We start from the raw sequence: 24,511 nt of genomic DNA, 5'->3' as shown, positions 1-24,511 counted from the left end.
CCCAGATCCCTTCCCAGTCTCCTCCTCACTGTCCTACAACAGAAGTGCAATTTCTCCTATGCAAACAGCTTTAGGCAGGTTCTGATCTCACGTCCCTTCTAATTAACTTTCTTTTCAAGATAACCAACTCAAATGTCTTCAATTTCTCATCCAAGTTTTCCACGCCTCTTAGTTTTTTTACTAACCTTCTCCAAATCCTCAGTAATTGTGCAGTACTCCATGTGAAATAAAGTCCTCAACACTGGGCTCTGTATGATACCACATCCCCCATTCAACTAAGAACACTGTCTTCCCTATTACTCTCCACTTCACAGAGCTTGCTTTATGAAGCTTCTCTTGGAGGTCCCGTGATATACAGATCCCATTCCTAATTTCAAGCTAACTATGTTGTATGCACAGTTGAACAGCCTCAACTCATGTATTGTTTACTTTTTCAGTGTTGAATTAAGCCTGTCATTTTTTGTCCATTTATTGTCTTCTATCAGTTCTGAAGTTCCTCAAAGTCTTCCTTTGTCTGAAGAAAACACTATTACCTGCAATTGTTTGTTGAATTACGCAAAGTATTGCCAGCAGGTCAAGGGAGGTGATCCTTCTCTACTCAGCACTGGTGAGGCCACACGTGGAGTACTGCATCCAGTTCTGGGCTCCTCAGCACAAGGGAGACCTAGACATACTGGAGTAAGTCCAATGAAGGGCCACAAGGATAATGAAGGGACAGGAACATCTCTCCTATGAGAATAGGCTGGGAGGGCTGGGATTGTTCAGCCTGCAGAACAGGCTCAGGAGAATCTCATCAGTGTATATAAATAACTGAAGGGAAGGTGCAAAGAGAACGGAGCCAGGCGTTTTGCAGTGGTGCCCAGTAACAGGACCAGAGGCAAAGGGCACAAACTGAAACACAGGAGGTACCTTCTGAACATCAGTATACACTTTGTTACTGTGAGGGTGACTGAGCGCTGGCACAGGTTGCCCAGGCAGGTTGTAGAGTCTCCCTCCTTCAGGATACTCAAAAGCCATCTGTACATGGACCTGGGCAAATGGCTCTGGGTGGCCCTGCTTGAGCAGGGGGGTTGGACCAGATGACCTCCTCAACCTCAACCATTCTGTGATTTTTAATGTCTTTTTCAGATCATTAATACACCTAATTCTGACTTGTGGGGTTGCTAAACTTTTACCCAGAAAAAGTCTATTTCTACTAGCTTCCTATTAGTAGATGATACTTAATAGACAGCAGTCCTTTGCCTCTAACAAATACTTAATGCTTAAGAGCAACTCACGAGAAGCTGCTTTCGATCCATCTCTCCATCTAACAGTTACAATACATTCAAAAACATGCAAATCAAATAGCTTGTAAGTCATAAAGGCATTATTGCCAACTTCAGAAAACAAATTCAAAGATAGGGTTCAGAGACAGTGTGGAGAGAAAGGAGTTGACAAATCAAAATACAAGTAAAATGTAAAAGAGATTACGTTAAATGCAGCTTAATTAGTCATATTTAGTAATGATTTAATTATATAATACTGTAATAATACATTAAAATAATATAATATATAATATTATAATAATATATATTATTTATTAATATATATTATTATAATATATAAGGACATGAACCTGTTGAAGCGAGTTCAGAGGGCCATGAAGATGATCAGGGGGCTGGAGCAACTCTCCTGTGAAGACAGGCTGAGAGAGTTGGGGTTCTTCAGCCTGGAGAAGAGAAGGCTCCAGGAAAACCTTACAGCAGCTTTCCAGTACGTAAAGGGGGCCTAAAGGAAATGGAGAGGGACTTTTTACAAGGGTATGTAGTGATCAGACATGGGGTAACAGTTTTAAACTGAAAGAGGGTAGATTTAGATTAGATATTAGGAAGAAATCCTTTACTGTGAGGGTGGTGAGGCACTGGAACATGTTGCCCAGAGAGGTTCTGGATGCCCCATTCCTGGAAGTGTTCAGGGCTGGGTTGGATGGGGCTTTGAGCAACCTGGGCTAGTGGAAGGTGTCCCTGCCCATGGCAGGGGGGTTGGAACTAGATGATCTTTAAGCTCCCTTCCAACCAAAACCATTCTATGATTATCCACTGAGAAAAATTTAGCATGGTTAAGATTTCCTCGAAACTGGAAAAGGGCTACAGTTCTTCAGAACTTTATCTTTAAAAGTAGAAAGGGGAACTCAGAAAATCATAGACCTATAAACTTGATATCAAATACTATAAAGGGTTTTGCTTTTTTGCTTTTTTTTTTTACCCAGTGTATATTTATAAATCTCTAGAAGGTAAACAGTGCAACACAACTGAGTCAAAAGCTTGTCCAGAACAAGTACTATCAAAATAGCCTATTTCTAATGACTTGGCTAGATGACTGCAACTAACAGACATGGTCTGCCATATAAGTCACACCATGCACACCCAAAGCCTAGTGACTGCCATGATCAAACCTACCCTATTAGCACAGCCAGTGTGAGGTACAGGTATGCATACAGCCAGTTACTCTGTCTTAATCCTAATGTTGGAGTTGCTGGCAACTACCTGCCAATATCCAAATAGTACAAAAAAAAAAAAAGGTATTGATGAAACATCATCAAATCATAAGGATGTATCAGATACAGTTCTACTAACTCAAATGTGTCAAAACAACAGGAAACATTTATTAAGTATTTTGGTAACAGTAAATACACTAATTAAATCTGCAGGTGGACATTGAATTATAAAAACTGCAAACACTTAGTCAATCAGAAAACCAAGTTACCTTGAAAAAAAAAAAGAAATGAAGAAAGGCTTAAAAGCATCAGATGGAGTTGAATTAAATTGCGTGCAAAGCACAATTTTGGCTGTAAATAATCAGCCATACAAATCTGTAATGGAAACCAACTATTAGGTAGCATTAGAGCAGAAAAGGATCTGCGGAAAGTCACAGCATTGCAAAACAGACAGAATAAGCTTTTACCCTGCTTAGCGTTACAAATACCTCAACCTGTTTTGAAAAGCACACCTCCAAATGACATAGAAAAACTGAAAGAAGTCCAAAAGCAGCTACACAAAAATGGAAAGAGGCCTTGAAAACACAACCTGAGGAGTGATTTAAATAGACTTGTACAGGCTTTACTTGACTGAAAGGAGACAATATAATTAGAAGACTGCTGCAAACAGCAAGGGAATACACTTCCCTACACAGATGAAGGGGCTCAAACTACAGAAGATTTGGGCTAAACTTAGGCTAATTTCTAGGAGAACCTAACTGCAAGCATAGTTAAGCACCTATACAGATTGCCTAACAAGACTGGAAACTCTTTGTGGATTTTTTTTTTTTTTTAATTATTATTGCTTTTAAAAGATCTCAAACTGGCTTTGATTAGAGGTCCAGATAAACTCTCAAATCCCTTCCAGCCTCCTTTTTCAGAATTCTATTATTGGGTTTTGTTTCCCAAATAAACAGTTTTAGAGATGAGAGAAAAGCAATCTACCTAAAAAATTGTCCAGTACATAAATGAAAAGACATCTGTATTTAAAGATTTATAATTTCGAGTCTGTTAAGAGCTCAGATGCAATAGAGAGGAAAAACAGCTGTGGGACCCAGGCAAGACACTGATGATCTGGCAAGACAAACTCAAGAATAGGAATGAGACACACCCACGGGAGCTGTTTTTGTGTTGTAACATTTTAGTGCTACTCAGATTTCTTTTAAATGTTTCCAAACCAAGGTTACGTTTGCTGCAAAGATTTCATATTTTGCATTATATCGTCACATAGCTGGTTTTGAACACATATTCCATACACTAAACATTGTCTGATTAAGGAGTTCAGCTATGCTGTGAGGGCAGGCAGTTTATACCTCTTTATCTCCTGATTGATGCAGACAAATATTTTTGAGTGGGAATGAGGCTTTAGCACCAGTAATTTCAGAAACATTTGTTTGGTAAGAGGGAGGTAACCCACAATCTTTTTTCTATCTTCCAATTTACAGATTGTTCAAATACTTTGTGTATCAAATTTCTTTTCAATAACCCATAGAACACATCATGAAATGCAAAAATAAAATGCAAGCAATGTAGAAAATTTAACTGAGCTGAAGTTCTCACACATGGGTTTTTTTTTCCTTCTACATGTATCTCTCATGTACTGTACATGCTTTTCTCCTGGAAAAGCCAGGCAGAACAGTTCTTATTAATGCCTTTAGGAAAGCAGGGACTGCAAGAAAGAGGACAATCTCTGAAGAAATTCAGAAAAACAAATACGATGCTTAAAATACTGGATTCCTTAGTTTCCGTAAAAAGCGGAGCAAGATGCAAGTTGAGTAATAGAACTATGGCGTTCAAGTCAGCATTGTCCTAAATGAGGTTATAAAGTTTGTGGCCAAAGCAACATTGACAGCAGTCCTCTGTGAGGCAAGTTTTTTCTAAAACTTTCATAAAAAAAACCCAAATATGCATATTTACCTCAGGAACAGATGTAAAGAAGTTGTGGATTAAAAACCTGAAAGTTACATTCCATCAAAAGCTTTGCTCCTCCTCCTTGAGCAGCAATCTTGGACTCTGCAGCACAACTGCACCTGCACATTGATGCTCACAAGACATGCCCTGATCAGTTCAGTAAGAAAGAAGCAGGCAGAGAAGCATGAAGAAAGACAAAGGCTTCCTCCTTCAAAAGGCACTTCCAGGAGTGTTAATCTGTTGACATAAGTCTTACTGTTTTCTCCTTTTCAGCAACTGGGAGAAGACAGTGTAGGAAGAAATGGAATATTTTTTCTGGTCTACTCCTGCTTACTCCTGCTGGTCTCTTCAATGTCTACCTAGTCTGCCAAAGGGTATAAAAATCAAAACCAAAGTAAAGCAGTTAAATACAGAAGTTTGCTTTGCTTTTAAGAAAAAAAAAAAAAAAAAAGTACTTGTAATATTCTTCAGCTCAGAAAAAGTCTTCAATTTCCAATTAACATTTCAATAGTGACAAATCATCAAGAATCAATCTCTTTCTAAAAGCCTATGCTCATCTGAAAGGAAGGTTTATACTTGCTTCATTTAAATGGTGACCTCCACACTAGTAGTTGGTTGGTAGATTTTCTGCACCCTGCATTTTAGACAGCTTTGTGTCCCAGTGGAATACCTGGGAGTAGGACAGCCAGATGTCTGAAATAATTTCTAGGTCACCAAGAAGTCCAGAAATGCTCTCTTACTATCTAGAGACATTTCCCATGGATTTGGAGCTCTATTTATGCAACCTCTGGAAATCACATTTCATTGTATTTATCTAGTTCAAGTAGCAGGGAGATCTGAGGTTTCATGAATGATATAATATCTTTCATTACTGCAGCCAAAAAATCTCCAGAATAGCCTATGACATTTAAAGGGTAAAGCTGCTAGTCTCCTTTTAGAAATTAAGTCACCCTCTCCCCAAGGTTTAGCTGGAAAGCATGATGCAAAAATTATTTTTTTAAAACACCCACAGACTATATTTGCAGAAAAGAGTAACAGCTACTGAAGTCCATACATAAAGTAATTAAGCCAGAGGCCCTTCTCCCAACTCGGCTTTCATGTTGTACTTCCCCCTTCTTAACTTTTGCTATGTTGAACTATGTCAGACTATAAAATGACAGCAAACACCCAAGGATTTGTGGGGTTTTGTTTTTGTTGTTGTTGTTGTTTGTTTTGGGAGGGTTTGGGGTTTGTTTTGGGGGGTTGGGTTTGTTTGTTTGCTTGCCTGGGTTTTTTCTACAGCTAAGACACCCAAGCAAGTAAGATTATCTCAAAGTGATCTTTTATAAAGAACCCTAAAGGAAATGAGATGCTGGTACATGCTCTGCTAGCATAATGTATTTGGGAGAGTAGTTGATCCCTTCAAAAAGAACATCATGAGCATTAAAATCATTTGGAAGTAGTTGGCGCTCTAACTAATACCATCCAACACTTACTACCACAAAAGCCTGGAAACAACATGCAACAACTTGTTTCCTGCCTGAAGCCAAGAGGGCCTTCCTCTGCCCAAACTTAGATCAGAGGTTGACCTGCAGAAAATGTTTATAATAGACATGGATACAGGAAAACATGAGAGCACTACAGTACATAACTGATAAATATCACCAGTTCAAATTCAAGAAAGATGAACGTGCCAGTCATGAACTGGAGAGCACGGAAAGGCATGGGAGTTCAACAGACAAAAGGTCAAGGCACCACACAGTGTTCTACAGAAATACAGGAGAGGCAGGCAGTAGGTGGAAGGAGAACAGCAAGGAGCTGCATAGGTTCACTGGAATGCAGTTATTAGCAGGTTCTCGGAATGGAAATGGAAGGTCCAGCTAGTGAAGGGGAACACGTGTGTACAAGAGGATGGCTAAGTTCAGCCCTGCAGGACAAAACAAATCTGCAAGAGATGGGTGAAGGTTTTGAAAGCGTTACAGACTTAGGACAGTCAATACTCTCTTCTCCACCCAGCATCCAATTTTCATGACATGCAAAGGAAATTATCTTGAAGAAAGCCAAATTTATGCCCATGTTGATCGAACCAGTTGGCCAATGCACAAGCATAGCATTAGCATCCTTTCACTAAGAAACTGAAGGGGGGGGGGGGGGGGGGGGGGGAAGAAACCAACCATGCAAAGCTCATAAAGCTCATCAAGTACTTCCATTTTTAAGAAAGAAAGGGGACCAGAGAGGAATTGTAGAGGGGAACTGTAGAGGAACAATTAACCCCATTAATACCAAAATGAGGACCTGATCTTTGGAAATCTGCAAATGTCTTAAGGTATCGCTTTAGAATTAAAAAGTTAAAAAGCAAAATCAAACATGCAATAAGATAAACCAGTATGGCCTCAGATACAGCAAATAGGCAAATAAATATTGTGACTAGAAAAATTTGTACAAAAGCAAGTTGGGACTGTTTTGAAGCTGGTAGACCAAATATCTTAATAGGTTTTCTTAAGGGAAAACACTCAGGTGCTTGTTTTCCAAAAGAAAAGTTCCTTCTACTTCAATAACAGCCCACTCCAGTCATGAGCCAGCAGTGAGCCCTTACCACAAAGCAAGCTAAAGGTACCCTGCACTGCATTAGGCAAAGTATTGCCAGCAAGTCAAGGGAGGTGACCTGTCCCCTCTACTCAGCACTGGTGCGGCCACACGTGGAGTACTGCATCCAGTTCTGGGCTCCTCAGCACAAGGGAGACATGGACATACTGGAGTAAGTCCAACCAAGGGTCACTAAGATAATGGACTGGAGCATCCCTCTTATGAGGAAAGGCTGAGAGGGCTGGGACTGTTCAGCCTGGAGAAGAGAAGGCTCAGGGAGATCTCATCAATGTATGTAAATACCTGAAGGGAGGGTGCAAAGAGAACAGAGCCAGGCTCTTTGCAGTGGTGCCCAGTGACAGGACCAGAGGCAATGGGCACAAACTGAAACACAGGAGGTGATGTCTGAACAGCAGGAAACACTTTTTTACTGTGAGGGTGACTGAGCACTTGCACAGGTCCCCCAGGGACATGTGGAGCCTCCCTCCTTAGCGATATTCAAAAGCCATCTGGACATGGTCCTGGACAAGTGGCTCTAGGTAGCCCTGCTTGATCAGGGGCCTGACATTCAGAGGTTCCTTCCATCCTCAACCATTCTTTGATCCTGCAAAGACTTTCAGCTTATTACAATTAATAAAAAAGATTATTTCAGGTAAGCATCAGAAAACTAGGACTTGCTCCTGCATGAGTCAATCCTGGAAGCCCAAGCTCAAGATTTTGCCATTAGAAAATAAGATGCTGGCAGAACACACAAAGCAACCAGTTGCTGCAGGGGAAGGTTCACTGCTGAGCCTTTAATGAGAACTGTCTGGCTTATGTTGAGGTTACCATCCATTTTCTTCCTCTGCCTCCTCAGATCTCTTGGCATCTAAAGCATCCAGCAGCCAGCATTCATCTGGCACGAGTCCCATTCTGGAATCCTTCAGGCTCCCTCTAAGAGATGTGGGACTCTGAACCTCTCTGGCAAAACTAATCAATATTTCCATTTGCAAAAGATTCCCTTTGACAGAGAATTCTTAACTGACCACACTGATGGTTCAAGGATTGTCTGCTGAAGTTACCCAATAACAAAGCCTGATTACTCAAAGATAAGAGACCAACAGGTCAGGACAACAATAAATACACAAAGTCCATAATTCAAGTACTAATTATGCTGCTTGGGTTGTTTGGTCTCCTCTTTCCCATCCCATCTTCACTCGACTACCAAATGAACCACAAGTTGCAAGAGTTACCTGTTAATCACTACCTACTACAATTCTTAAGCATACCTGCACAGAGGAACAGGAACGCTGCAAGAATTCTCACTGCCAAGGAGAGGAAAGTGACCTATACAGGTTGGTCAGGTATCTGCTCAGTGACTTGATCAAATGCCATTTCAAACATATGTCATCACTATTAAATATCCTGTGACATGGAAACTGAGACAGTGTATCCAGAACAAACCAGAGTCTGCCACAATGTTCCTGTGTATTTGCAGATAGTCAAGGAGAAAAACAACAATTAAGACACAGAAACTATCTGCTGATTGTTCACGTTTTCACTCTTACTATGAGAAAATGAGGAAACAAAATCAAATACGTGATTATGCAACACCAGAGAAATACACTATGGATAATCAGATAATGGCTTCATTTCACAATGAACACAAGTACACAGCAGGTCATTACCGTTCTGATAAAAGATATTTTAAACAACTGGCTACCAGTGCTGATCTGAAGAATAGGTTTCCAAGAAATATCTTGAATAATAAGTGTTCCTACATCTAGTTAACACCTATATAGCAGAAGATTCAAAAGAATAAGAATGATTTTACTTCTTCATTGATTCTGCTCATAAACACAAGGTGATGCTTGTGAGGAATAGATGTATTAGCCAACACGAGCATTACTTCTACCATTGCCCATTGTCTTGGTTTAACCCCAGCCAGCAACTAAGTACCACACAGCTGCTCACTCACTCCCCCCCAACCAGTGGGATGGGGGAGAGAATCGGGGAAAAAAAAAAAAAAGTAAAACTCGTGGGTTGAGATAAGAACAGCTTAATAGAACAGAAAAGAAGAAACTAATAATGATAACAACAACAATACTAAAATGACAATAATAATAATAATAATAATAATAATAGGATTGGAATATACAAAACAAGTAACACACAATGCAATTGCTCACCACTCACCGACCGATGCCCAGTTAGTTCCCAAGCAGCGACCGCCCCCCCAGGCCAACTCCCCCCAGTTTATATACTGGGCATGACATCACATGGTATGGAATACTCCTTTGGCCAGTTTGGGTCGGCTGCCCTGGCTGTGTCCCCTCCCAACTTCTTGTGCCCCTCCAGCCTTCTTGCTGGCTGGGCACGAGAAGCTGAAAAATCCTTGACTTAGTCCAAGCACTACTTGGCAACAACTGAGAACATCAGTGTGTTATCAACATTCTTCTCATACTGAACCCAAAACATAACATTATTCTAGCTATTAGAAAATTAACTCTATCCTAGCTGAAACCAGGTCACCCATTTGTTAGAGACTGGACAGAGTTAACGCCTCCAACACCCATCGTGATGGACAGAGACTAGGGTCTGGCTTTTGCAGTTGAGGGAAGGAACAGAACTTGCTTGCAAGGCACTGCAACAAGATAAGTTCTGCATAGCAACACCACATGTGACATGGGATGCTGGAGGCATGTGTTTTGTGGTGAATGGGGTGAAATCCAGTTGGCGGCGGGTCACAAGTGGTATTCCTCAGGGCTCGGTGTTGGGCCCTGTTCTGTTTAATATCTTTATCGATGATTTGGATGAGGGGATTGAGTGCACCCTCAGCAAGTTTGCAGATGACACCAAGTTGGCAGGCAGGGTCAATCTGCTTGAGGGTAGGGAGGCTCTACAAAGAGATCTGGACAGGCTGGATCGATGGGCTGAGGCCAATCATATGAAGTTCAACAAGGCCAAGTGCCGGGTCCTGCACTTCGGTCACAGCAACCCCATGCAGCGCTACAGGCTTGGGGAAGAGTGGCTGGAAAGCTGCCTGGCGGAAAAGGACCTGGGGGTGCTGGTTGACAGCCGGCTGAATATGAGCCAGCAGTTTGCCCAGGTGGCCAAGGCGGCCAACAGCATCCTGGCCTGTATCAGAAATAGTGTGGCCAGCAGGAGCAGGGCGGTGATCGTCCCCCTGTACTCAGCACTGGTGAGGCCGCACCTCAACTATTGTGTTCAGTTTTGGACCCCTCACTACAAGACAGACATTGAGATGCTGGAGCGTATCCAGAGAAGGGCAACCAAGTTGGTGATGGGCCTGGAGCACAAGCCTTATGAAAGCAGCTGAGGGAGCTGGGGCTGTATAGTCTGGAGAAAAGGAGGCTGAGGGGAGACCTTATCGCTCTCTACAACTACCTGAAAGGGGGTTGTAGTGAGGTGGGTGCTGGTCTCTTCTGTCAGATGGATGGAGATAGGACAAGAGGAAATGGCCTCAAGTTGAGGCAAGTGAGATTTAGGTTAGATATTAGCAAAATTTTTTTTACTGAGAGGGTTATCAAACATTGGAATAGGCTGCCCAGGGAAGTGGTTGAGTCACCATCCCTAGAGGTATTAAAAAAAGCGAGTGGACGGGGTACTTCAGGACGTGGTTTAGTGGGCATGGTTGATGGTTGGACTCGATCTTGAAGGTCTTTTCCAACCTAAATGCTTCTATGATTCTATCCTGATGAACTGGGCGGAACAACTCACTGTATCTGGCCAGGGGTCACCCAGAGCTTATTTGGAGAAGGGTCTCACAACCACCCCCCATGATGGCACCTGCACAGAAAATCGAGAGCTACATAAGTCCTTAGGGGCAGTGCGCAGAAAACCAAGGGCGGCGTGACTGACATGAGAAAAGGCAGAGACTGGGTTATAAAAGACGCAGACATGAGGAGCCCTGTGCACACCCATCACCGGAGGATTATCATGACCGTCAGCATCATTGACCATTAACTTCATCACAGGATCCAAGGGTGGTGATATCGCGTTCCTTGCCTTTGTCGACATTTCAATAGGAACCATGCCACCTACTATTACTCCTTCGAAGTTTAGGTTGCTTCTGCCATAAATAAAATGTTTAACTGATCGTTTGGTGTAATTTCTCTTTAATTTAGCCAGAAGGAATTCTGAACTCACCACAACCCCCCCAGTCTGTCCAGCAAGGGTTGACACCATTTTACCAATTTTAGAAAGCATCACTTGCCTCACAACCCAATGCATTATTATTAATCGCTAAAATATATGGGGTTTACTACTTCCAGAAAAAGGATCTCTTCTACCTTAAGAACTGGACAGTGACTCCATCTAGAATTCTCTTCTAGAATAGAATACAATCTTTCAGTTGGAAGGGACCTACAACCATCATCTAGTCCAACTGCCTGACCAATTCAGGGCTGACCAAAAGGTAAAGCATGTTGTTAAAGCCATTGTCCAAATGCCTTTTAAACGCTGACAGGCTTGGGGCATTGACCACCTCTCTAGGAAGCCTGTTCCAGTGTTTGACCACCCTCTCAGTAAAGAAATGCTTCCTAATGTCCAGTCCAAACCTGCCCTGGCACAGCTTTGAACCATTCCCATGTGTCCTACCACTGGATCCCAGGGAGAAGAGCTCAGCACCTCCCTCTCCACTTCCCCTCCTCAGGAATCTGTAGAGAGCAATGAAGTCACCGCTCAGCCTCCTTTTCTCCAAACTAGACAAGCCCAAAGTCCCTAGCCACTCCTCATAGGACATTCCTTCCAGCCCTTCAGAAGTTCTGATTTTGTGTGTGTTTTAGATGATTGATGTTGTATTTTGTATCTCAGTCTTCATTCATAAGAGGGTAGCATTGAGGAGCAGAAATCATTTCATGGTCTTGAGGCACTTCTACACTGCAAAGGGAATACCTTTGCAAGATCTTTGAAAAATGCACTGAATAGTTATATGACTAGCAAAGCATAGCTGGCACAACAAACTAAACTCAATCTGCTTCTAGGTGCCTTAGGCTCCTTTATTTAGACCCTTCTACTGTTTATACAGATTGTGTCACATACACTAATTGCTCACACATGAAGTGTGGAAAAATGCCAGAGAAACTAAGCAGCTTCCAAAGCCACATATCAAACCAACATCAGAATAAAGCTTTATTGCAACCCACTTTTCAGAAGCTACCTATGAACCGATTTTGCTTTCACACCCTTTTGAAAGGTTTAGAAAGACTTAGCTATTTCAGTTTGGAGATATCCTGCCTGGATACGGATGTTGTTACTTGAGACATTTATATAAAACACAGCAAAATCTGTTATTGTGCTCTCCAGCAGCTAGGAATGATGAAGAAGCCACTGGCTTCTGACTACAGCTCTGGTAGCAGCTTGGTAGCAAGGCCCGTTCTTCTAGAAAGCTCCCTCAGGCCCAGTAATATACATACCACATCATCTTCACATAGACCAATTCTAACTTTGTTACCATATAAAGTGGTAAGGAGTTACTGTGGGGACAATTCTTAAGAAATTGCAATCATGCTGCTTACGTGAATTTCTGAAGCAAACCTTCCAGTTAAACTACTGTAGTCAAGACAACTGAAAACCAATGCCCTGAAGACCACAATTTTACACGAATGTCCTCTGCCTGCAGAAGAATGTGCCTATGGCATTTACTGGTCAGCTTTCCAGAGCACCAGGGTCACACAGAGAAAGAAAGCCAGAGAAGCCTAGACTTGGAGACAAAATGTGAATACTGCTGATCAAACTGACCTGCCTCCATCTTGTAGGAGAAAGAAAAAAAAAAAAAAAAAAAAGGCTCTACAGGTTTTTCTTTTGATTTATGAAAATACATCTACCAAGTTTCAGCTGGCACCTGTATACCTTACATAGGGAAATGGCAGAATTTTACTAGTTCTCACTACACACATACCACCTCATTCATACCTCACAAGATGTCCTTAAAACATTCAATAGATTGTGAGCTGCTTGGAACATTTAAAGCTTTCTACAGAAGCAATAACACCAATCACAAAAAATTAGCAATCGATATCAAAGCCAGAAGACAGTGATTAGACAAATAGATGATGCCACAGCATACATTAAATGTGGTGTCACAAATGGATACCATGGTGGAGGGAAGAAGACTAACACCTGATGAACCAAAAAGCCTGAGACTTACTAAGGAGTTTCCAGGATATGGGATTTAAAACATCACAGACACACCTAGAAAGGGCAGAATACCAAGAAATAGAAAGCCAGTTACATAGCTTTTGTTTAAAATTATGCATTACTTGTATGCATTGTGCATTTCCATGTGATATGATCTATTCATAAAACAGACTATTCAGTCTTTAATGAATCATATACTAAAATACTCAGAGCCTCCTTTTGCAAGCCTACTGACTTTACAGTCCTGTTGTGCCTGTGATTAGTAATGACTGTGCAAAGTGCTTAGCACTTGGCTATACTAAGTATTTTTTATTTCATCCAGTTTTGAAGATTAACACCACACTACATTGTCCAAGGTACCTGCATCTTCTTACCAGATGTAGACATACAGCAAACCTGCTTCAGTAACATATAGCCAAAATTTCCCAGAAAACAGCACACTAAATGCTCCACTATCACTTAAGTCAGATTTAAGATGGGAATCAGTCTCATTTAAAATATCTTTATTTACCCACCTCTCTTCGAACATAATCAGGTGCCACTTTTTATCAGCAAAGTTTGAAGTTTCCTGTCATAAAACAGTAAGCTTCCCAGCTAAAAACTATGCCACCTGACATACAAGGAAACAGGCCTTCTTGCACATAGCCCTCTTTAAAACTTCCAGGCAATTCATCCATACTGAAGAGAGTGTCTCATGGCATAGAAAAAAAGAATGGTTTTCTTGTTTTAATACTGAAAAGACATTTGTCTTCCAACACAATTGAAAAGTGAATTGAAAGTAAAACCAAACTTGAAGCATCAAATACTTCCTCTGATATTTCCTTCTTACTCAGCCTGGATTCCACCTGTTTCTAGTGACTTGAAGACAGAGGAGTTACATACTTTCTCTTGGCACAGTCTTTGCTTTGTGTGTTTTGCCCCTACCCCCCCTTCTCATTATTGATACTCTCTCTTATAAAAAAAAGAGGGATAGGAAGACAGACTACTACTACTACTTGTTGGCTAACGTGGTCTCCTCCTACCAAAATATTTGTCTCAATTGCAATTGTTTTATTTCACTTTAAATTGAAATCAGCCTAATAGATTTAAGTTAACAATGCTAAATCTGTGCAATTTCCTTGAAATTTGACAATACTGTGAGATTACTCGGTGGGGGGAAATAAAAAATAAAAAACCTTTTGTAGCAAGTCCAGATCAGATCAGAAAACTAAGCTGCATGAAGTCACCTCAAATAAATTTTAAGCTATAATAGACATTGAAGCAAGACACCAAAAGGAAATGGCTAGCATGCTTATGACAACTGGAGCTATCCAGGATCATGTTCGTACTAAGGAAGACTTGGGTTTCACAGAGCAACCTGCTCTAGTTGTTCCTGCTTTGAACAGGGGAGGTTGGACTCAGAAATGCTTCCCTCCTCAGCTATTCTATGATTCTGTGATCTCATCTTTGACTTCCAGTAGAGGCATTTGACCTGCAAAACCCATCAGCTTTAAAAGCTATATGAAACTTATCCACATGTTTCACTGAGATACTGGATTTTAAAATGAAGAAATTTGTATTTTTAAAATATCAATGCGTTTTATTTACATCCACCTTCCCTTAAAGGAAACAAAACACAAATAGATTTTTTGTGTTTTGTTGTGCATCTATAACAAAAAGGGTCTTCATCTTTTACTTCTTCAAACAACTTTTAGCTCCAAGCCAGGCACTTTGTACACCACCACTTGCAGTTCTGCAGGCAAAACTGACTTGCATAATCTACAGCCAACAGTTCCATTAAGGACAATAAAATGATTGTTTGCTGAGCTTGTCATAATTACTCAAGTGAAATTTGTCTCAAATACAAGATATTTCACCAAAGAATAAAAAAAAAAAAAAAAAAAACACCTAAGCAGAAACATGCACTTAGAGAAGAAAGTTGACTATAATACACAGAATACTTGCATCTAATCTCTCTATCACAAACACCACTGGTTCAATTCAGACAATGCCATGCAGCCAGAATTTTTAATCAACTCTTATTAGCGGCAGTCTTTGCCAGGAGCTGAAGAAGAACACAGCTTTCACTGAACTCTCCTAGGTACAATTTATTCTGCCACTTCATTTTGTAGGGAGCCTGATTTATTTGACATCAATACTTTGTTGAGGTAATAAACCATGCAGCAATGATACCATGACTCAGAGCTCATTTGCTAGCAGTCAAGTTGCTTGGCAGCATGACAGGCAGAGTAATGTGCCTTGAAGAAATATCTATATAGGTGCTACAGCTTTCAGAGATTACCAAACAAATACAGAGCCCAGAAAACATGACTTTACTCTATCAATTTTCTTTTGCTTGATTGATCATGCTCAGCTTCACTTAGAGCACAAAGATTAAAAAAAATTGAGGTCTATGCAAGCCAAAAAGCAACAGCTACTCAGTCCCAAAAGATTTCTAACACACCCAGCCATTTTATACTACTGCTGCCCTTCAAGAAAAGGTTGTCCTTTATATGCTTATAGAAACCAAGTACACAGTGTGAAAAAACTACCTATCAATTTAAAGTTTAGGGAAGTAAAAGAACCCTCTTTCAGGTAAACATCAATACTCAAAAATGTATAGCTACTTCATAAAACACAAGTCCAGAAATTTTTTCACCTGAGTTCTCTCAAGTGTGATAATGGAGGTTTTATATGCCAACAATATTGTTAAAAAGCCTGTTCTTCCGAGAATTCTGTTCTTTGAATAACATCAGCAACCAAGTCAAAAATAAAATTTAAAAAAGGCGGGGGGGAGGGGATTTAAAAACAGACTAATTTAGACTCTTCTCCCTGGAAATACAAAGTATACAATCAGAATTTTTTCTAGTTACTTTAAGGCAACATATGCCTCTTTTGTACCAAAGCAACTGAAGTGGCTACAACACTTCAAAAATGCCTTATTTTGCATTGTTGTTTATTATCTTTATCAGCCTCTCTACATAAGTGTCAACCTTCACAAAAAGCTGCAGACACTACATGATCCTTGTCCTTCCTTCCTTCTCCCTATATATACATGGGGGACACACACCAAAGATTAAATAAATGTATTTAATCTTTATTTAAAAAAATAAGGCAAAAGTGACAGACACTAAAGATAAGAAAATTCTAGTTCTCTTTTCACTCTATTTCTGTAATTACAAAAAATATGATCAATACAGGCCTTTCCATTTGAACATTCCAATTTTAAGAAGGATAATATATCAAGTTATTTTTCAACCTACACCTTTATTGTTTTAAGTAATGCATTATGTTCTATCCAAGCACAGCCAGGAGAGTTACAGGAAGTTTTCAAAGTGGATGAACTTGTAATAGCTATTTAAAACAAATACTTTCAAAATAAATTCATAAGGATTACTAGGAAATTCCTTCACAGCTGTTTACTTCAACAATTGCTCACTTTTCAAGTCATTGAAGACAGTCATCCATTTACATGGCTATTTTTGTAATGGTCAGATCTTCAGCATACAGAGAATCACTGCCTGGTGCTAGTCAGTGTTTCCATTCACACTCTTCAGAATACAAAAGTCTGCTCTCTAGGTAAGCATCAGAAAAAAATCAAACATATAAAAAATTATGAAGATAAATAAGTCAATAAAGCACACTCAAAAATCCCCAAACCTCTAGCACTATCAATCTCAATTTCTAAGCTCCACAGAAGTAAACAGGGATATAGGGGGTTTTGTTGTTTTGTTTTTTAGATTTGGTAGGTCAGTTTCAAACTGTAAGTGGTTTTAAAGAGGAATTTGATGTAGAAGTGATACAAAGAGCATGTGGGAGGCAGATATCAAACTTCAAAGAACTATAGGATATGCCTCATGCAAATTCTATCCCCACACATTACCAAGGTAGCAGCAGCACGATACAAGAATTTGAGTTGTGCAGAGCTCTCATCTGCACAGTTAACTCAAGTTAAGACATTCTCAAGTAGATCATCTGATTTAACCATATAAAGAAGAAACTTTGCAGTTAAGGACAAAATTAACAGCCATGAGAAATTTTAACGAAAACATGAAGCCTATTTCAGATCACAACTTTGGTTATCTGTGATAGTTCTATTTTAAGTATGGTTTTACCTTTTTAATATATGTGTACAAGATAAGTTACATTCTTGAAGAAAAAAATTGTTCACCTCTGAAAACAAATAAGAAAAGTCTTTGCCATTACACAAGCAAAACCTCAAAGATTTTATCTAACTAGAAAGACCATCTAGCAGCCAGACCATATGCTTTGCTATTAAAAAAAAAAAAAATGTACTAACCAATTCAACAAGAGAGGTGAAGCATCCTTCTGCATAGAGCCATAATAGTATTTCTGATAGCAGAAAAGAGTTTCCATCTAACGGAAAACAGCAATCTTGCTTTCAATACCATTAACTCGACTTCTTGTAATGCTTTGTCTGCTAAAATAGAAGTTCTCTGCATTTTTCTCTCCAATATAAACACTTCACTGTCCTGTAGTTCCTTGATAAGAACCCAATAAGGTTCTTAACAATACTTGGTTTCAGTTCCCCAAATCATTGCTATGGCTCTTCATGTGAGATTCAGTATTGCCAAATCATTGTTTAACAGGATTAAGGGAGGACAAGACTAAAACAGGACAAAATTCTGCAATCTCACCACTACTTTTGGGAATAAAAAAAAAACTTATAATCTTTACTATATTGAAAATTCACATTAGCTATTTTAGTTACAACACTGCTCATGCTGAGACAGATATATATAATAACCATCTACCCTTTCGTAGAGGGAAATCAACAAGTGCAATCCCTTTTCTTTGGGAAAAGACATACCACTTCAAAATGGAAAACTGATTCATTTTAGTTGATAACTATTGAAATATGCTCCTAAATACAGACATTCATTAGCCTTGGTGTTTATTTCTAATAGGGGAGGATAAGATTTCTATGCATGCTGTAGAAATGATACTGTTTAATATGTATTTGATTCTCATCTATGCAGAAAATACTTTTAAATTGTTTTTTCATCAAATAAAATTTTATAATTACAAAGTTTGTAACAGGTTTGGGGTTTGGGGTTTTTTTTTGCATTTAAGATAGATCTGATAAGACAATAAAAATTGCTTGCAGTGACAGAATAGTACTTGTTTTTTCAGTCTTTGCATTATTTAAGGCTACAGAACCAGCAGATCTCCTCTTCCTCCATCTTGTATTCATCCTTGGCTGAATAAGAACATACTTAAGATTTTTCAGCTCTCAATTAGTTTCTTAATCTCAGATAAGGTTATCTTATTTGCACTAACTGTAGAAGCAGAAATGCAGAAAAAGTGTGTTCGCATATGCAGAACAGTTCACAGCTATTAATACTTCAAATTACGAATCCAGGTATTCTCAGTGCTGCGCCCACTGTCTTTTGGCAGCTACCTATGTACCAGACATTTTTACTCAAGTTACATAAATTAATTACAAATTTGTAACTGAGAAGTTACACCAGCTAGCTTATAGTTGTCTCGATGCCCTCATGCCTTCAAAGAACTGTAATTATATTGGCAGGCTTCTAATCCTAGATTTGTTAAAAATTACTATTAGAAATATTAGAATTATTAGCATTTCTTACTCAAACCCTTAACGATTGTTAGATATTGTTATTTCAGTCTGTTGATTTGATGACTAATTTTAGATGTTGCTTCAGATCCTCTTTTGCAGATTAAAAAAAAAATCATCTTTATCCACATCACATATGTTCTTCATAGACTAAGACACCTGTTATCAAACCAAAGGCAGACAGAAAAACAAAACAAAACAAAACAAACCCAAAACAAAAAAACAAAACCCCACAAACCAACAAACTTACATTTACCTTGATCAAAAACCTTTGGAAAAGACAAAAGTTCAAAAACCAGCCTAACTCCCATTTTGAAAAATTGTTTCAGGCTATAAATGCTCTCACTTCTGAATATACAAAGATGCTTACGAAAACCTTGCCAATAACTCACAGGATGAGAGAGTAGTTTGCTTGATCCATTTCATATTTCACTGAAACCATAACTTTTAAAAAATACCTAACTTAATTTTCACAGCAATCTAAGTTGTAGGCTAACTAGCAATCAAACCTATCAATAAGTCATGACATTCAGCATTATTAAACACCTGACTGACAAATTAAGTGCCTCAATTAACATGCTGAGTGAATTAGTTCACTCAGATGAACAAGACTTATTTGTCTCTTAATCTGAGATTCCCAAGATCAAATCATCAAGTCTCCCACTGTTTGTCAAAGCCACAGCAAGGAGTGAAGGAAAAGAGGAGCAAGGCATTGCTCTGTCCTGGCTCTGGCTAGGAGAGGAAAGGGAATTTAACAAGGACTAACATTCCCAAGTCCCAAGGAAAGGGATGACCAGGAAACATCTCAACAGGGGCCAGACCAGTTACAACCAAAGTTTGTTCACTCAAATTCAAGTATCTCTTCACATTACCATGTTCAAACAGCTCCCATACATGAGTGTAGGTGCAGTACAAAGAATTGTATATGCATCAAAATAAAATAGATCCACAGAAGAGTTGAGGTTGGGAGGGATCTCTGGAGGTCAACTGGTCCAACCTTCCTGCTCAAGCAGGGCCACCCAGAGCCAGCTGCCTAGGACCATGTCCAGATGGCTTTTGAGTATCTCTAAGGAGGAAGACTCCACAGCCTCTCTCACAGTCAAAAGTGTTTCCTGCTGTTCAGATGGCACCTTCTGTGTTTCAGTTTGTGCCCACTGCCTCTGGTCCTGTCACTGGGCAGCACTGAAAGGAAGCCTGGCTCCCTCCCTCCAGGTATTTATATACACTGATGATATCCCCCCGAGCCTTCTCTTCTCCAGGTTGAACAGTCCCAGCTCTCTCAGCCTTTCATCATAGGAGAAATGCTCCAGTCTCTTCATCATCTTTGTGGCCCTTGTGGCACACACACATCAGCTCATTATGTATTTAATGCTACTAGTTATCTCAGGTCTCTGGGTCCTTCATTAATTTACTTTTCACAACTTAAAGATGCCAGAAAAGTCAAGTGAATTTTTCCTTTTCTAAAGCCAGAAATAACCTCCTTAAGTCTTAACAGTTCAACTCTAGACTTCTGGAACAAGAAAAGTATCATCCTGCAACTTTAAGCATAACATAGAAGATATCAGACATGAATAGCATGTCTATCACTTGTTTTTACATTAGCACATCTAAGAAATTTCAGTGAACAGTTTAACAGGAATGATTTTAAATTAACAGATTTATTTTCTACACTGACACAGCTGGGACTTCTGTATTTTGTCAGTGAAATCACTGAGAAAACTACTGACTTCAGTGAAGCACCTGTGAGCCCTATAATTAACTCTCCTTTCCCCACAGGCTAAGTGTTATTATTTACCAACCATAAGATGAATGATCAAGTCAAAAGAGAAAGAGTTACCTAGAAACCTTAAAAACATTGTCATCAAATCACCTGTGCAAGCACTCCTTACGTAGTTCTTAGCTAATGGTAGCCAAATGTTTTAAGGAAAAACCTTGTGGCATTTGGGGTTTTGTCTTCTAAGACAAGTAGCAATTTCACAACCATAGAAGAAACAGAAGAATTTCTAAGAAAAAAAAAAAATTAGCACCACATCAGTTATCAAATGCAAATTCACTGGAATTGAGAACATGCTTAAACACATTTTTTCAGTTTCACAATTAACTGAGCCACGAAAGCATCAAATAAGCATTAAGATAGCTTAGTCGTAAATTAAAAGATATGAGCTTTTGAACCATTCAGGAGAGCTAGTGTTATCACTCCATCTTTCATTTAAAGTACCATCATTTAAATAAGACTTAAGTATAAAAATAATTGATCAATTTTAGTTAAATCCAAGTCTTGGGTAATTCATTTTCTGCTAATTAACTTTATTCTAAAAGTTGCTAAAATATATGATCAGTTCTGGTCAGTTCTTCCTGCTCCCCCCTCCCCTGGGTTTTTACCTTTTTTCTTTCTTTTTCCCCTGCTCCCTTTCCTGTTGTTCAAGTAAGGCTTTCATCTTTAACATACCATGTATTGTCAAAACCAACCTAGAAGCAAGAGCTGCAAAAGGTTCGGTTCCCTCAGGAAAATCACAAAGGTAGGAACCTTGTAGAGCAGAGACTTTTAGGATCCAATGAAAGTACATTAGGAAAGCAAGAGAGGTTTAGAAGAGCATCAGTATCAGACTTGAAAGTCTGCTTTGGTTTATAAAAAAAAAAACCCTCTCCTTGCTTCAGATAAGGAAAGCCGGTATACCCAGCACATAGCAGCTGAACTGATAAGCAGTCTAAGACCTTCAGTTGTCTCTTATTTGTTTAAACAATTTTTAGAGAGGCTGGAGAGACTGAGGAACTATATTAGGGGGTGGGGGAAGCAGGAAGGAGAGGGTTAATGATGTTCCCAATCCATACACTCATGAAGTCTGCAGGACAGCAAGCAGGGCAGAGAAAAGAAGAGGCAAACTTACTTCAGTGAATGAATTTAGATAATAGACAAAAATATTTTATACAATACACAAGTGCTTTTCCAATACAAAAGTCACTTGAAACCATGTTTACATCACGCATTTGATGTTCTACAGTCTCCAAATTTAAGAAGCTTATGAACAATGCAGATAACCTCTAGTTAGGACTGCCAGCCAATGGGTCCCTCTACAACATACAAAGTAAATCCCAAAACTTGGGCTATGCAGGTATATGTAAGTACTCTGATTAGCTGTATATATACACACACTCCAGTAAAACATTGACAGGGCTCTTCTCCAATCCTGAAGTCACGTAGTATCAGCTGCATCCTACTATACAGCCCTTAACTTTATATCTCCCCTGGGCTCCATGTGACACATTTGTACCCTGAAGACATTTAGGTGGGGAGGGGAGTCATTCATATTAGTTTCTGTTCAGACTGCCAAACAGAAAGCTCTAAGTAGCACTTTCATGAAAGAAAATTAAGAGTACATGGTGCATTCCTTCAGTAAAAGGTACAGACATAGAGGGACACCAAGAGGCATCACCCCTTCTGGCATACTGTGGCAATGGAGGGAGCAAACCTTGTAGTCTTGCCTGTATCACCTATTAGAAATGGCTCCTGGAGCTTCCCATACAGCATCCAAGCACTTGTCCATAACTTGAAGTAACAAATTACTCCATTTGTTACACTTTTTTTCCCCCCACTGAAAGAAGAGCTTTCTAGTTTTATCCAACAGTATATCAGTTCATACTGTGATAGAGCAATTAAGCCCAGTAGTCAAATCTAGGTTTTACCCTTCCAACGGGGCAGTAACTAAGAGCAATGTTAGCACAGCAAACATTTCAGCAGATCAGATCATGCAGTTAAACCAGCTGGTATGAATTGGGAAGAACAGGAACTAGCAAGTTTCCTTGCTCCAATGCACAGGTGTTAAATACACACATGCCTACATGCCTCTCGCTATTAGGGAAGTAAACCACTGCTAGATTTCCTTTTATGAGAAACCTATGTAATTTTTTTATGATAAAGACCAAAGTAAGCCTGCATGGTACCTCTCTTTGCAGCATTTAACTACACTAATAATTTCTTTTAAAATACTAAGCTACCTAAGTTGTAACTTACATTGTTACATGTTTAAAGAGAAATTTATAAGAACAAGCTGCTTTAACACAACTTCTAATCAAATAAACCATTAGAATATAAACCAGCCATCCAACCAAATGAAGTTCTCCCACATCTGCAGTAGTTTGAATACGCCAGCCTTTGTAGAAAATCCTGAAAACAAGAGCCTAATATGGGCTATTTCAAAAGACAAAAAAATTATATTCAGTAACAGAGTATAAAGAAGTGGAGTGTTGTAATAGGCAGGATCATGAACTAAGGCCACCCTGGCTTTGTACTTTCTCTGTAAAGTAATTTTCCTTTTTGGTTCTTTTACCAGCATCTTTCCTGACAGCCTCACATACTTCAGGAACCGATTCAAGGAAGGATTTGCTATTTTACTAAACATTTATGCAGGAATTAACACAGTGGGAACCTAATTTGGTTCCAATCTCTACACTAGTGGAATAGTAAAACATATGCATACAGTAATAAAATAAATGTCTTTCCTGCTCTTAAGAATGATTGAAAAAGAGAAACAAGTGCCATTCTATATGGATTCAGATACTGCTAATCTAATCATGCATTCAAGCAAACCTAAAATAATGCCCTACATATATAAATTTACAACAGTATTCTTAACCTAAGACAGCGTTCACACTGTATTATTCTAACAAAACGAAAAAAAGAGAGGAAATTACAAACACTTGGTACCTAAAAAAAATTTCTCACAAAAATTCTGTTGCCTTCAGACATCTTCCTTCTGCTAGCACTGGCTGTTATCAAATTACATTTTTATAGTTAACTCGTTTGTTAGACACCTAGAATTATTTATGATTAAGTAATGACAAAAAAATCAGAATGATGAGAACAAAAGAAGTCTCAGTGGGATATTACCAATTGTAACAAGCTTTAGATATTCCAAAAAGTTGGCAAAAATACCCAAATAAGCCATTTTCTCTCCTGGAAATAAAACCATTATTAGCAGAATTCAGATAATTAAATATTATGATACAACCAGAAGTATGGTATATGTACGCAGTTACAAAAAACCCTAAATAGTAGCATTCTTGTAAAAGCAAACAAAAAATATTTTAGAATGGAAACTTACTTGTGCATATTTTCCACTCCTATTATGATCATGATATAGTAGGAAATTCCACTTTGTATAACAAAATGTAAGGCATACCTAGGGAAAAAAAAAAAAAGAAAACCCTGACAGCATTTTAATTAATGACAATAAACTGCATGCATGTATTTAACATGAAATCAAAGAGGTTCAAATTTTAACTTCATCACTGCTTCCAAAAAAACCCTTTTGTTCTAGTCAGGTTTTCTGCAGCACTCCTTCCTGTTGAGAGCTTCCCCCTTTAGCATAGCACAGACAGGAGTAATGAACAAAAACTAGACTTAGCTACAATTCTCCATCTCATAAACAACAATATAGTAAATGCTGATAATCCTTAAAATACAAAGAATATGTCTCATAATACTTCCACTTGGCATTATTTCATGTGTAAAAAACATGAATGTTTTGTAGTTCAATTTCCATATTCATCTTTTTACCTGTTTGCAACACTAGGTATCTCAGATAAGGCCAACAATATCTTAGTATCCACAATAACAGTATATAGGAAGATTTCCTGGTCAATAGAAATGGTAACACTGTCCAGCCAGTCTCTTTGCCCTGGGTCATCAATAACTGATAAAGGGATGGTGGTGATGATGGTCTCAAAAACACAAACAAAAAAACCTACACGCCAACAACCCACAGATTTATTTCACAAAGGTGCTCTAACCTCTTCTC

The 24,511-nt window shown here is 39.0% G+C and overlaps 1 protein-coding gene across 2 annotated transcripts in view; it reads right to left on the bottom strand.

The window, feature by feature from the left end:
* Positions 1 to 24,511, bottom strand: part of MBOAT2 (membrane bound O-acyltransferase domain containing 2) — a 101,127-nt gene that overhangs the window by 56,764 nt on the left and 19,852 nt on the right. Inside the window, exon 3 of one of the 2 annotated variants that reach the window (XM_030037713.1) lies at positions 23,816 to 23,893. In XM_030037713.1, coding sequence (XP_029893573.1) covers positions 23,816 to 23,893 — 78 coding nt within the window. Of the gene's footprint in view, positions 1 to 533; positions 556 to 23,815; positions 23,894 to 24,511 lie in introns of those variants that run through there. The other variant, XM_030037714.1, reaches the window with a different exon arrangement.

Source organism: Aquila chrysaetos, chromosome 15, assembly GCF_900496995.4.
Source record: "Aquila chrysaetos chrysaetos chromosome 15, bAquChr1.4, whole genome shotgun sequence".
NCBI classification, from domain to species: domain Eukaryota; kingdom Metazoa; phylum Chordata; class Aves; order Accipitriformes; family Accipitridae; genus Aquila; species Aquila chrysaetos.
This window is presented reverse-complemented; position numbering and strand designations above follow the sequence as displayed.